The sequence below is a fragment of the Ruditapes philippinarum genome, unplaced genomic scaffold, assembly GCF_026571515.1.
Source record: "Ruditapes philippinarum isolate M1 unplaced genomic scaffold, ASM2657151v2 ctg1790_1_1_1_1, whole genome shotgun sequence".
Classification (NCBI taxonomy): Eukaryota; Metazoa; Mollusca; class Bivalvia; order Venerida; family Veneridae; genus Ruditapes; species Ruditapes philippinarum.
In genome coordinates this window covers 213,837-228,494 of record NW_026860466.1, presented here as the reverse complement: position 1 = coordinate 228,494, position 14,658 = coordinate 213,837, and the positions used below count along the sequence as shown (strand labels likewise).

The following is a 14,658-nucleotide window of genomic DNA, read 5'->3' as shown; positions in this document are numbered from 1 at the left end:
ATTAGTAATTTTCATGCTGAATAATCAGTCTATTTTAACTGTGGTGATCCGTATAATTTATTTTTGAATTGTTAGATATACACAATAGTTTATGCCATCTACACTAGATCTAATTCCGAGTATGAACTTTTGTAACGTTTTACGATTTTATACGGAAATGAAAGTTACCTCCCTTTGAAGCTCTTCAAAAAATGGCGGGTGTTGTGTATGACATTGATGCCTGGCAGTCAATTTTGTTGTGTTTTCTCTTTGCTATTCTCTATGTTGGCAGTCTATATGTATGGAGTGAAACTAACTCTAAGAGCAGGTATTGTGAGAGCGTGATTGCTAGTAAATTGATAATTAAAGATGGTTTTCTGCTGACTAATGAACAAGATACATGTTTTCAGAATTTATAGACACATAAAGTAATAATATACCAAAATTCTCTTATTTTTCATTTAAAACAGCTTGCCCTGAAAATATGCAAGAAATCAGAAAAAGTTAATTCATTTAATATGTGTTTCATAAGCGGGCCGAGTTGACTTGTGGCAAGTTGACCTGTGCTGAGTTGACTCTTTACCGGAATTTCAGATAGAGAACTGCTGTTTCTTTTCAGTTTGACGTTTGAATTTTTTAAAGGGGTTCCCATATCGCAATTGAAATTTTCACGGTTCAGAACTGTTCACTAATTAGGGGAGAAGATGTGTAAGCGGCCAGACAGCTCAGTCCGACAGTCGGTAGAGCCGCGGTACGGTATTCAGAGGGTCCCGGGTTCGAGATCCGGTCAGGCTGAACATTTTTCTTACCCTGTGACATTTAGCGCCCACCGAGGGACCATGACTGTATATAGCTCAGAGTTTAATTTACATTGCTCTGTAACTCTGTGAAATTCGAGAATGAATTGCAATATAGCAGAGGAGTATGTCACGGTTCAGAACTGTTCACTTATTAGGGGGAGAAGATTTGTAAGAAGCCGGATAACTCAGTCAGTAGACCCACGGTACGGTATTCCGAGGGTCACGGGTTCGAGTCCCGATCAGCTGCACTTTTTTCTCACCCTGTGACAAAATCAATCATATATATTAGAAACTTCTCATTTGTAAACTCTTATTTCAATAACAGCTATCTTAGAGATAAATTGTAGAGCTTGTAAACTGGGTATCTTGAATAGAAAAAGTGCCTTATTAAAACAGAAGATCGAATTTATCTATAAAAGCTACCAGATTATCACTCTAAATGATTGATGAGTTTTGAGGGACCTTTGGATGCACTACTGCTGTAAAATTAATGGCAGTCTTTGGACCAAAAGTTGTGATCAAGATGCAGAAAACCTGCGTAAGGGAAAACTAAGTTAACACAATAGCCAGGGTGAACATTTTGTAAGAAAATAATATATGTCCTTGGTAAGGCCCCCACGGTTACACATTTAGATTTTCGTTTTTAAGCGTTTACAGTGCAGTATTTTTATGCTCCCCAAAAAATTTCGGGGAAGCATATAGTCGTCGGGTTGTCCGTCAGTCCATCCGGCCGTCCATACGTCCCAAATTCGGTTTACGATCAATAACTATAGAACGCTTAGGCCTAGGAACTTCAAACTTGGTATGGTGATTGGTCATGACCAGCAGATGACCCCTATTGATTTTGGGGTCAAGGGGTCAAAGGTCAAGGTCACATTGACCTTGTAGGTAAAAATGGTTTCCGATCAATAACTAAAGAACGCTTAGGCCTAGGAACTTCAAACTTGGTATGGTGATTGGTCATGACCAGCAGATGTCCCCTATTGATTTTTGGGTAAAGGGGTCAAGGTCACATTGACCTTGTAGGTAAAAAAAGTTTCCGCTCAATAACTAAAGAACGCTTAGGCCTAGGAACTTCAAACTTGGTATGGTGATTGGTCATTGGAGTATATAGTCATCGGGTTGTCTGTCCGTCAGTCCTTCCATCCGTCAGTCTGTCCGTCCGTACGTCCCGAATTCGTGTCCGGCCCATAACTTTGTTATTTGAAGTTGGATTTAAAAACTATTTCACAGAAATGATCACCATATTGAGACAATGTGTCGTGCACAACATTTGGGTTGTTTTTACACTTTGAACTTTGTCTGTGACATAACTCTGACACTACAAGAGGTATACCTTCCTGTGTCCAAAACCTATTCGGGGAGCATCACCCGGTTCAACCGGCTCTTGTTTACCATATTTTTTACTGATTAGGCAAAATGACCAAGTTGCCTAAAACAAAATATCCAGGATATTACCTGTTGTAATGAATTTTATCAATTCTTCTTGATTTATCCTCAGTAAAAGGAGATGAGGCTATCAAAAAAATTCAAGACAAAAAAATGTAGCTAACGGCTTTTTTGAAGGGCGTAAAAACCTCATACTAGCATACAGTTTTTACGGTGGTTAAACACTGACAGTATGGTGCTTTGTTATTGATTGGTTGATTTATTTGTGTATAATTAGAGAATAACATTCATGTTTACTTTAAACACCACCATTGTTAGATAAAATTGTCCACAGAAATAAGCATGTGTCAGACCATGCCAGGCCATAGTGTTGTCATATAAGCAATGCTCTAATTGGCCAATGATAGAGGTGTTTACAACTCTCCATGCAGCATCAATATGCAGTAATCACTTGAGACTATATACTTGTTTAGTAAAGTGAATTTTCCTTTGTGCCGAATCCTTTGCATTGAGTCATGAACATAATTTATTTGTACATGTATTAAAATAATAAAAAGAATAAGGAAAGTGAAACACACGAAACAAAGTGGGTCAGGTTTCTATAATTTTATTTAAGACCTACGTTTCGGCTATTCAATAGCCTTCATCAGGGTACAGATATATCAGAATTTTTCAACTAAGGTACAGTTTTGACGGTTCTTTTTGTCACGTGATCAAATCTATTTATAGAAGTTATTGTTAGGCGGTTCATTTGTCCGTATATAGTTAGTTATATGAATAATTAGAAAATAATAATAATAAATGTTTACAGTTATAGTGGAGGTACATTAGTAGGTTTAGTGTTTAGTGTGGTAGATAAGTTCCCGTAGGTATCTTTTCTGACAGTTACGTCCAGGAAGTGGATCTCTTTTTCGCTGATGTCAGAGGTATATTTTATTGTATTGTGTTGACTGTTTAAGGCCATGATGAAGGAGTTTTCAACTCCTGTCGAGAGTGTGGCCATATCAAAAAGATATCGTCTATGTAGCGCCACCAGACCGATGGTGTAATTGGGTACGTTTTTAGGAATTTTTGTTCAAATTCGTGCATGAATAATATTGCATTTGATTTGGTGAGAACACACCTTTCGAGGTAATCTACGTGATGATGGGTCCGTGTAAGTTGTATATTCAGTTGTTTTAGAACTTTGAATTTTGAGAGGTTTTCTTGTTCTATACGGCCAGGAGTTGAGTCGTTATCGTCCGCTTTCCGTTTTTTGGTGGGGTTGTTAGACTGTCCCGGAAGTGTTGCTATGGTTATAGACGGTGTAGTAATAGCTTTTTCTTAGAGATTTTCATCCGACATAACGTAATGTGTAGGGTTCGAAGCGCTGGTCCCTATCAAAGGGCGATAGTGGTGCTTTGGACGGTGGATCCAAGACTGGATACTTAGAGGTAAGTTGTAAGCTGGACCAACCTCTCACACCGATTTACGTAGAACCGTTTATCGATTCCCACTGAGATCGGATCCCACACGGGATGCTTGTTTCACAACAGTAAACTAATAAAAAGAATAAGGAAAGTGAAACACACGAAACAAAGTGGGTCAGGTTTCTATAATTTTATTTAAGACCTACGTTTCGGCTATTCAATAGCCTTCATCAGGGTACAGATATATCAGAATTTTTCAACTAAGGTACAGTTTTTACGGTTCTTTTTGTCACGTGATCAAATCTATTTATAGAAGTTATTGTTAGGCGTATTAAAATAGAAAGTAAGTAATCATTCGGAAACTCAAATACAGGGTAAAGATATTAGTATAGAACATAGCAGTAACTCTGTTTAAACAGAATCGTTTCAGTTTTTAGCAATCGTGTAAAGGTTTACAAAAAAAATTGTAAATGTGGCATCCTGGGGCATAACATAATGGGATAAGCAAACTTACTGAAGATTAGGCCTAACGCTTGTATTTTCTTTACATCCAATAAGGTGCATGCCTTGCAAACAGTGTAAGATTTTAACAATTCATTTGTATCTTAATAGTTTTAACATGATGTTATGACAAAGTATCAATGTAATTTTGTATAATTAAGGTATCAATATGTCATTTAAATACAATGCTCATCTTTCGCTTGGATAAAACTGCTTATCTGGATGGTAGTTGCTTGTCCAGTTATATCCCAGGGCTACATTTGTAGCAGACTTTCATTTTGTAAGGTTTGCTTTTGCTTTTCAGGGATCATCCTGAGACAATTAGAAAACGTTTCATCAGTGTAACTGTGGTGTCATTTCTAGTGATACCGATTGTTTGGTACTTTGGTTCACCAACAACAACAGATAGAGTAAGTATTAACTGTTAAAATTCTAGCCATATCAAACTTGGTGACATCCATGGCAGAATCATTGAATGGTAAAGATTATTGATGTGGAACCACTTATAACCTATGATATAATACACATCATTGGTGGTTTGAAAACCTACATATTATTTATATGATCCATGGATGGATGCAAACCTAACATCTAAGAGCTGTTTGTCTCCACATTTATTTGTCATCCAGTTAAAACGCTGTATTTCTTAAAAATTCTGTGTTTATTTTCAAAGTAGAACAAAAGTCGATACTATATGAAATTTTGTTCATACCCGCCTTCTATTTTTCATAGTGTTGATTCATAGAACCTGTTGTACAAGTAGTCGTGACCTAATAAAGAGTATATTAATGAAGCCAAATAAAACTTGACACTAAGTATGTTAGTGTTCATCTGTAGCTGTTCTACAGAAATTAGAAACATTCTCTTGTCGCTATCGCTCCCGCAAATGTTTTTAATTTCTTTAGAGCAGCACAGATGAACACTTACACTTCTGTATATGTTCTGGGTGAATTTTCATATTTTCCAGACATAAATTAGTCAAAATTGTCAAGTTTTTCAAATGTGTATTAATTATTGATCAACAGAAAATTATAAATGATATATTCAGGTATCGGAAATTGTTAATAACAAGTAGAATTTAACGGAACTTGGAGCAGAACGAGATGGAAAATGTTGGCTTCACATTGGATTTAGACACTACTCGTCCTGCAGGATGAGTGATTCTGAAAATATTTTTCGCTGCCTGATAGCAATATTGTTTCTATTTTTGACAACAATTTATATTGAAAGGTGTAAGAAAGTCCATGTTTTGTAGTCAAGTAAGTGAAGTTGGTTGCCTATAGAGTTTAATTTCGTATATTTAGGCATACAGTCGAGACTGCCTAAGCGACCCCCTGATTTAAACGACTCCCTGTCTTATCCGACCTTGTTTCAGTCCTCCCAACGTATTTTCCTATATAAATGGTTTGAATTAAACGACTCCCTGTCATATGTGACAAGCGACCCTAATTGTCTGGTCCCAATGCAATGTTTGGTCTGATTTAAACGACTTTCACACCTTTTAATTGTCCGTTAATAAGATAAATAATACCTATATATTATAACACCCAGAGGGCCAAAATAGTTAAGTCCAATTATAATCCAGTAGCAAACAAAGTCTACACATCTCTATCTCTCAATTACACAGTTAACATGACGTATATACATGCAGGTATCAAGTGACGTAGCGTCAGTTCATGGGAAGCATGATGCAATCGATATGTGTGTAATGTACATAAAGTGAACTGGGTTAAGACTTGTGTTAGATTTTTTTTATTATAGAGTGCCCACGGAAGATTTTTTAGGCAGCATTTTTTTAATTTACCTTTCTATGGCTGCATAATTAATACGGAAAAAATATTGATACCAAACCAGAAAAAGCTTTGGATATGGATATGTAACACAATTTTTTCATGGTTTTATTTCATAAATAGGATGCTCAAATTAAGATTTGTCAATATTGTAAGTTCAAATAAGCATGATTTATAAAGATATCACCCAATTTAACATTTCATGTAAATAAAGGCCATTAAAGGGAGGTAATTAGAACTTTATTTTCTATAAATTCTTAGTCAAATTTTCCAATAAGAAATCAATGCATGCATTTTATTGAATAAATATAATGTGCAGAAATATTTGCAGTACACATTTTACATAATCTTTGATGTTGGAAAATTGTTTTATTTGCATAATTATATCCATATATATATATATATATATTTTTTGCAAGTGTCGTATACACACAGTAACAATATCAATCACAAAACATACAGGATCTTTATGTCACAATGGTATATAGACAGATAGATGATATTTAAATTTAATTTTCTTTGAGACTGTATTAAGAGACTCCCTGTCATATGTGACCTTTTTCTGAAGATCCCTTGGAAAGTCACATATGACAGTCTCGACTGTATTTCCTTTCATTTTTTACAGGGTCACACTGTGTTAGAATGGCTGGGTATTAGATTTTCTGGTTTTATCACAGCCCTAGTCATTCCATTGCTCCTGACAATGGTGAGTGTTAAATCTTTTCTTCTGTAGAATATATAATTTTATTATGGCTAAAAGTTTTTTTTTTGTTTTTGAAGGTCATTTTTGCCATGGATTTTGAATACAATATGACACTTTCAATGTAAATTTACAAAATTCCTTCGTCATTATTCTATTTCTACACTCATAACTATATTACATATTTACATGTGTTTTGAACGAAATGTTCCTGTATGTTAATTCCTGCATTATTCAGGCTCTTGTTCAAGTATAGTTGAGTGTCTTACTGACTGTAACAGCTCTTGTTTTTCACCTAATAATCCTGCCGTAAATTAATACAGTTTGACGTTACAGGTTTATAAAATATTGACAAAAGTTTCTTTGATAACAATACACTGACGTTAGTTACACTGAAACAAAAGCTTGCATAGGTGATTTTGATGTGCATTAAATAACAGTATTTGTTTTCACCAGAATAATTTATGATTGTTCATGAATTGTATTTTTGTGATTTATTGTCTGCAAAAGTGCGTTTTGCTCAACTAGATATGTAAATTTAGATTAAGGGTATTTTGTAAGCTTGTTTAATTAATGAAAAGAAAAGACTATTGCCATCACACTTTGTTAAAAATTTTTGCGTGCAACTTGGTATTTCCAAAACTACTGCAGGGAAGGGGATCATCTGGTTGAAACCTTGCACACTTGTTTTCTCTGATTGTCTAACATGATGGGAACATGTCCCATTACTCTTGAGAGTATGTTACTTTTTTACAGAGTTATTCCCCTTTTCTTACTGTAAAGCATTGAGAATACTTGAGCAAGTTGTCTCACGGACAACTCTTGTTTCAAACGTTCCAATTGTGAATCATAATATGTTTATTTGTTTTGACTTTAGATTAGTTTGTTTCTTATTTTGTAGGTATTGTTTGCTGGGCCACTCACGCTTCATTATATGGATGGAGTTTTCAGATTATATTTAGGTAAATGACATCATAATACCATTTGATTGGTTGAATGAGACATTGAGATTATTTATGCCCCCACTGACTCTAGAAGGGGAGTACTAGTATAGAACCAGACCAGCCTGCACATTGGTGCCATCTGACCAGGCTTGACTAAATACAAATTTGATACTGAACCCCTTGAACTTAAAATGAAACATTCCAAATCAAAGCATGGCTACATGTATCTTGTACAAAAAACGGCAGTGAAAAAGTAAAACACAGATGAAAATTTTTAAGCATAATTCATATAACATTACCTCACTTTCACCTCCTCAAAAATTACGTAATTATTAACATGAATGACATCATTTATCTTAAGAAAAGTTTGTAATCACATTATAAATGATATTAGATATTATTATAACTATATAGGATTAAGGATTTATTCATGTAAGAGATATTACAAAAAATAAAGAAAGAAAACATTGTTGAATGTTTCGTCATTTAAGCTTATCAGGTTGTTTTATTTGTGAATTTTAGCACTCTGTTTTTTTCTTGTTTCAAAATAACCTCTGAATTTTAAATACAAGATCAGTAAATGCAATGTTATGAATGCACAATTTTTCATCTAACTTAGTTAATTGTATACTTACATTTTTGGGGGTTAAAAAAAAACCAAACCCACTTTTTATTCACCTAAGTAACCTTTCTCACCTTATACATGACACAATTTATTACAAAGGCTCACACTTCGCTTTTTATTGCTTAAATATAATTACATTTAATATCTTTGAATTAGTTTCTTACATGATATAGATCTATTTAGAAAGGTATTCTTTCTAAGTATAATATGATTTGAGCAATTATAATAAGAATTTTATTTTAACGGAACCTAATCTTCATTGACTTTGGCGCTGTCCCTAGTTATTCAGGGCCAGGAAAATCTGATTTTGACTTACTTGTCTGTATTTTTTAACATGTCCATATTGTATTTATAAAGTAAATTCTGGTAAAGTTTCACTTGTTCAAACTGGCTATGGGACAATCTGGGCAATATGGACAATTGATTTTGCCATCCCTAATTTTATAAAGAGTTTAACATGAATAAAGCTAAATTTGAGCAGTCAAGGTCAGGCTTGCCCTACTTTACACTGGTAATTTACTGTTTTCATTCAAATAATTAATGAATATTCATATTTTTTATTACATTCATTCAAAGAGTTTATGAATATTCATATTTTTCTTAAGAGTTTGTAAATATACATATTTTTGATTTCATTCATTCAAAGAGTTCATGAATATTTCATATTTTGTATTACAGAACCAAGGTACTGGATAAACAGTTTAAATAACAGTATATGGTTGAGGAATCATATTGTTGTAAGTATTTATGTATATTACAATGATTCCTGCTTGTTAGGGACTTCAACTTATATGAAAATAAATTCTTGAAAATCTAAAAAATTACTTCTTTTAGTATATCACTGTTTTAAAGCCAAAACAATTTGATATTGAGATTCCAGTCTAAATTTACTGAACACAATTTATTTTTGGTTTAGACGCAACGTTTTTGAATATTAAAAAATCATGTAACTTTGGAGCACAGTAAAAGTTAGAGTAAAAACATTTTTCTACAAAATATGAAAACTTAATTTGTAAATGAAGTACATTAAAGCAAGCAATTTTGGTTTAAAATTAATTGAAAATAGCTGATAGCTGTATGTACATGTATTTGATTATAAATATTATTTTGCCCGCAGGTAAAAGTCGTAGGTCAGTCAACAAGTTTATTCTATTTAATTTCTGTTATATTGATTTATCAAGACATTAAATAGAATTTTATAATATTATTTTGCAATAATGGTTTAATACATGTTTATCATTTATGTAATTTATGATATTTTTGTCTCAATAGGATTGCAGTATTTCTGATAAATTTGCAACACATTTACTTTGGTAATCAGAAACTTTTAATAAGTCTAGTAAATCTACTTTTATAAAATAATTTCAAACACTAAATTGTTCATCCATTAGTAAGCATTTAATTTGTAAGCATTTACCAAAATATATGAGATGTTATTCTTGACCAGGCTAATATTGTAAATGCTTACTAATAAACATTAACCTATACTTGATAGACAGGGCAGTTGTTTTGAGATGAATTTAAGCTATTTATAAAATATGATGTAATATTATGTAATAGAATTTTATTATTAAGTATTTTTGTATCAAACTTACATAAATTTGAATTCGCTTACATATGATTGTAGTTTTTGACACTATGTACGAAATAATACACTTAAAGGGCACCTTAGGGTATTGTTCAGGACTTTAACCTGAAAAGTCGCCATATCATATTAATTAACTTAAAGGTTGCCTTATTATGACCTGAATAGGATCGATAAGGCAAAAAAAAAGTGCAGTGGTATATTAGAAAACTGAAAAAAAAGAACTAAAAATGAATGTCTTGTTTTATTTTATTCCTATAGGCACCTATATCAGAAGAGTTTATATTTCGAGCATGCATGCTGCCATTTTTAGTTCCACAGTTTGGGGAGGGTTGGTCTGTCTTCATTTGTCCATTGTTTTTTGGTGTCGGTAAGTCAGCTGATATGTATAAATTTTAATATACTTCTAAATTTAAGAATTATTCCTGTTTTAAAGTGTCATTATTCCCATGTAAATATTCAGAGTATAGGTAAAAGTCTAAATAAGTTTATATTTTTCCATATTTGTTTCTAGTTTCATATTCTACTCTTAATGTATTCAATAACTCACTTGTCACACCAAAATGTCTATAGATAGTCTTCAGAATGTATCAGTTACTCTCAGTTGAAAAAAACAACAGTGGCCTGAGTAGGGCAGTTTTTATATTGAAGGCTGTTATTATATTTTATCCCAACAAATTTAATGACCAATTATTGATCAGTCACCATTAAAATTATCATTGTGTTATGAAATGTTTTATATTTCTATGATTAATTTAGCCCATTTGCATCACATGATAGAAAAGATTACCCAGAACAAAGAAGATGTAAAAGATGCCTTTAAATCATCAGGTAATAATGATTATTATAATAATATGATATATAGACATGTATAATTTTGGTTGGTTTTGAAATGAATATAGAGTAAAATCAGTATACACGTCTGCACAGTCTAACCAGTCTCTATACTGTTTCATGCTTAATATTGAAGGTGCATGCCTCCAGATGAGCCAAAATATTCCAAGAAAATTAAACATGGGAAAATGTACTAAGATTTAAAGAAGAGTAAACAGATAAAAGATTCAAATGATAATTTATATCTTATGTGCAATTAATGACTGATTTTTCTAGTATTTATCACCATATTTCTACTGCATTACTAATGCAGTAAAGGCTATTTTTTGCCTATTTTGACCTCTTTTTGGTAATTAACGTGGATTATAAGTGCGGATATGCAATGTGTAAATTACTTTCTTTGTTCACGTCAATATTTTACTTTAGAATACATTTTCAAAATTTTCATGAACATAAGGATGATACTGGAAGCGTGCTGCTTTAACATTCTGATATAAAATTCCCTTACATTTTCAATGGACTGTTTCAGAATAAAAGTTTGACTAGTCTATTATCCAAATTTAACATGTTGAGAAGTACAAAACAAACAGTAAAATCCCTCTGTTATGACCACCAACAGAACTTGATCAAAGTGATCTTAATTGTTGGGTGGTCTTATTAGCGAATATTATCATCTAGACATATATATTTTATGATAAATAGGAGTTTAATGTATATGTTCTTTCTTTGTCTAGCATTTCAGATGGCCTTTACAACTGTGTTTGGTGCCTATTCAGCATTTTTATTTCTACGAACAGGTAACAATCTAACTGGTTTATAAACATATAGAGGGACTATTCTTTTCTATCTAGCTCAAATAATTAGTTGCTTAAGCGCTTATGGAACATTAATTTGATAATCAGTGCAAGATTTTGAATTGAGTGTTACCATTTATTATAAGATTTATAAAACTTACATGTTTATTTAACTTATATATGTTTAGGTATCTTGCCTAATTAATTGCAATGTGAGACACCTGTGGCCAAGTGGTTCATGTCGTTGATTTCAAACCATTTGGCACTCACCGCTGTGTATTTGAATCCTGGATACTGTCATATGAGGTAGCTATCCAGCTAGCTTATGGATTGTTGGTGGTTATACTCAGGTACCAGTCTGTGCCTGGAATAATGCATGGAAGCGCATTGGAGGTCTTCCTCCACCAGTAAAGCTGGGGAAGGGCATTGGAGGAAGACCTCCACCAGTAAAGCTGGAAAGTTGCCACATGACCTTTAGAATATTGTGTTTGTGGGACATAAAACCCAACAAAAAAAGAAAAAAGAATTACAAGGTGTAAAGCACCATTTCTCTTAGTGTTGTTTGAAAGAATTGTTAAAGTAGTTAAAGTTTGATCTATCTCACAGTCCCTGGATTTGTAGTCCAAAATATTGGTACAACTAGACCACTGTTTACTGTGTTTACCATAAAAAATGTGATTGATATTTGCTTTAATTTACAATATCTTCCATTTTCTATTTTCAGGTCATTTCGTAGCGCCTTTTCTAGCACATGCATTTTGTAATCACATGGGTTTTCCCGCGTTTAATGAGGTGTTAGCGTATCAGGACAAGGCTCTCAGACGGAAACTTATTGCAGCATTCGTGTTAGGACTGTTAGCGTGGATTTATCTGCTTTATCCCCTCACATCACCGTTTATTTATTCTAATGAAATTTACGATTTATAATTCTTGTTACATAATTATGTAGGTATAGCGTTTTGTATTAGAAAAATGGAGGGGTAGATTGTCTCGCTGCAGTTGGTTCGTTGGCTGGTTGGTTTGTTAGAGGCCTAGATCTACCAGATCATAGTTGTGTATGATTGTCAGAAAATTTGAAAATATCTGGAACAGCCTTTCTTCATTGTGAAAAAAAATAAAATCAATCCGTAGTGGATTTAATATAATAAATATGATAAGTAAATTAGAAAAAATATTGTAAATTGAAAAAATTTTTTTTTTGCTCCCTAAGTGTTTAGTATATGGCAATAGGTGAGTTTTTTTTTCTCATGTAGGTGGCTTGACTTGCTCAGCTACATTTGCTACCAGGATAGTTTGTTTTGTTAGTTGAAAATTTAATTTCTATAGAATGTCAATTGCGATTCTGTGAAGAAAGTCTTATTTCCCTGTTTTATTTTGGGGTATGTTTGTTAGGATTGCTGTATGTAATATACCTACAAGTAGCAAAATTAAGAAAATCAATCTGTTATTGTCTTGATTTATGTTAAATCATGTTTTTGTTTGAAAACAATTATGCCTGTTTTGTGATATTAGATGTCAGACCATGGATAAAACCATTTTAATGTTACATTTTAACATATGTTGAACTTAGCCCATTTAAACTTAGCCCATTTAATGAACAAATGTAAACATCACAAAATTTCAGGATTTATCAGTAAATTGACCTGAAAATTAGCAAAATATTTACCACTTAATTATATTGATTAAAATAGGAGGATATTGAAATGCTAAAAAACACCAAAAGTAGCACATCTGAATCTGTAGCAGGCTTGATTTGATTGAGGGTGTTTATGAACAAAAGTGTTAAGTGCAACATACCGTCCATGACCCCTAGTACCGACTTAAGCAGAATTTGACATTTCAATGTTTTGAATTAAGAAACATACGCTCATGTGTTCATAAGGTGCTTAAAGACTCCTATCATCTTGAAAAATGTTAAAATATGTTATATTTTAAATGGATCACATTTTGTCAAAATGCATATCATACTTGTTAGTGTTTTGGTTGTCTAGGTCAACTTTTAAAACAAAGTTTCTGGTAAAAAAGGGTGACAATATGTAGTGCTTGATGTGATGAAACCTTAGTAAAAATCATTGTTTTTGAGAGTATCTGTATCTTGTTTCCACTTGTAAGGTAGTATGAATTACTCCCTTGATAGTAATTTATTCATCAGATACATATGTAGGAACATTCATATCAGGGGCATCCTAGGTTAAGGTCATTGACTTCAAAACATTTGCACCTTAGTGCAGTAGGTTCAAATCCCAGCAGCGACTTTTTGATTTTTTCATGTGAGGGAACCTATACATCTATATTACAGAATGCAGTGGTCCTACTAGCAGTCATCCTCAACCAATTAAGTTGCCATATGGCCATGATATTGCTGGTGTAACTTAATACACAACCAAATAAATTATTAAATGTACATATTTTATTTTACTGATATTTATGTTTATTTTTGGACTGAGGTCTATTTACTTGAATAATTTAAGTTGAGTAGAGTTGGGTTGGGGTTTAGTTAAGTTGGTTTGGGGTTGAATTGGGCTGAGTTGAGTTGGGTAGGGTTGAGTTGGGTTGGCTTGGATGTTGGTAAGGTCCATTTAAGCTGGCTGAATAGCTTTTTTCACATGAAAGAATTTTAATGTGAATAGTGAGATTCAAATCTTCCATTTTAAACCTATATGAACTAAACAGAACAAATTTGTAGTTTTAAATTTCAACAAAATATTCTTTTATTGATTTGAAATGTCACTGGAATTGATGATAACTGTCATGAATATCTGAATTATTGAAATTTTTAATATGCTAATGTTTTACTTGAATTTAATATATTGGATTCCTTCATGTGAGAAGCTATCAAGTTAGCTTATGGAATGTTGGTGGTTCTACTCTAGTGCCTATTAGTGCCTGAGAAAATGAGAAAATACACAGAGGGGCACTTTTCTCCACCAGTAAAGCTGGTAAGTTGCCATATATGACCTCTATTGTGTTAGTGGGACATAAAACCCAATCCAAAAAAAAGAACAACTAAACACTTCATTTTATATGCATTTTGAGATCTATTCAAAATGATAATTTGGCTGTTTTTTTTTAAGATGATGATTTTCTGTCACTTTTGGGAATTACATGTATGTTTTTATTATAGTTTTCTTGAAATCAAGAAAAACACAGATTTACATTTTTGTCCATTTGGTTATCATTGAGTATTGACAAAAAAAAAAATTGAAAAAAAAAAAAAAAAACCGACAATTTTCCAAAAAAAAAACCAACAACAATAAAACTGTAAAATCATGTTTTTCTAAAATGAATAATTTGTGTTAGTATGAGGT

The 14,658-nt window shown here is 32.7% G+C and overlaps 1 protein-coding gene across 1 annotated transcript; it reads left to right on the top strand.

Moving 5' to 3' along the window:
• The first annotated feature begins 158 nt into the window (after positions 1-158).
• LOC132760185 (CAAX prenyl protease 2-like) lies at positions 159-14,550 on the top strand. The gene is made up of 9 exons (XM_060752099.1): positions 159-307; positions 4,383-4,488; positions 6,494-6,574; positions 7,470-7,530; positions 8,816-8,874; positions 9,984-10,092; positions 10,482-10,553; positions 11,291-11,353; positions 12,075-14,550. Exons 1-9 carry the CDS (start codon positions 192-194, stop codon positions 12,275-12,277), a joined length of 870 nt encoding a protein of 289 aa, XP_060608082.1. The 5' UTR covers positions 159-191; the 3' UTR covers positions 12,278-14,550.
• Positions 14,551-14,658: the final 108 nt, after the last annotated feature.

Excerpts from the sequence above, each read along its gene's own strand:
- LOC132760185 (XM_060752099.1), top strand. The coding sequence starts at position 192 with ATGGCGGGTGTTGTGTATGACATTGATGCCTGGCAGTCAATTTTGTTG. Across the intron at positions 7,531-8,815 it reads AGTTTTCAGATTATATTTAG|AACCAAGGTACTGGATAAAC; the intron begins GTAAATGACATC and ends TTTGTATTACAG. Across the intron at positions 11,354-12,074 it reads ATTTTTATTTCTACGAACAG|GTCATTTCGTAGCGCCTTTT; the intron begins GTAACAATCTAA and ends TTCTATTTTCAG.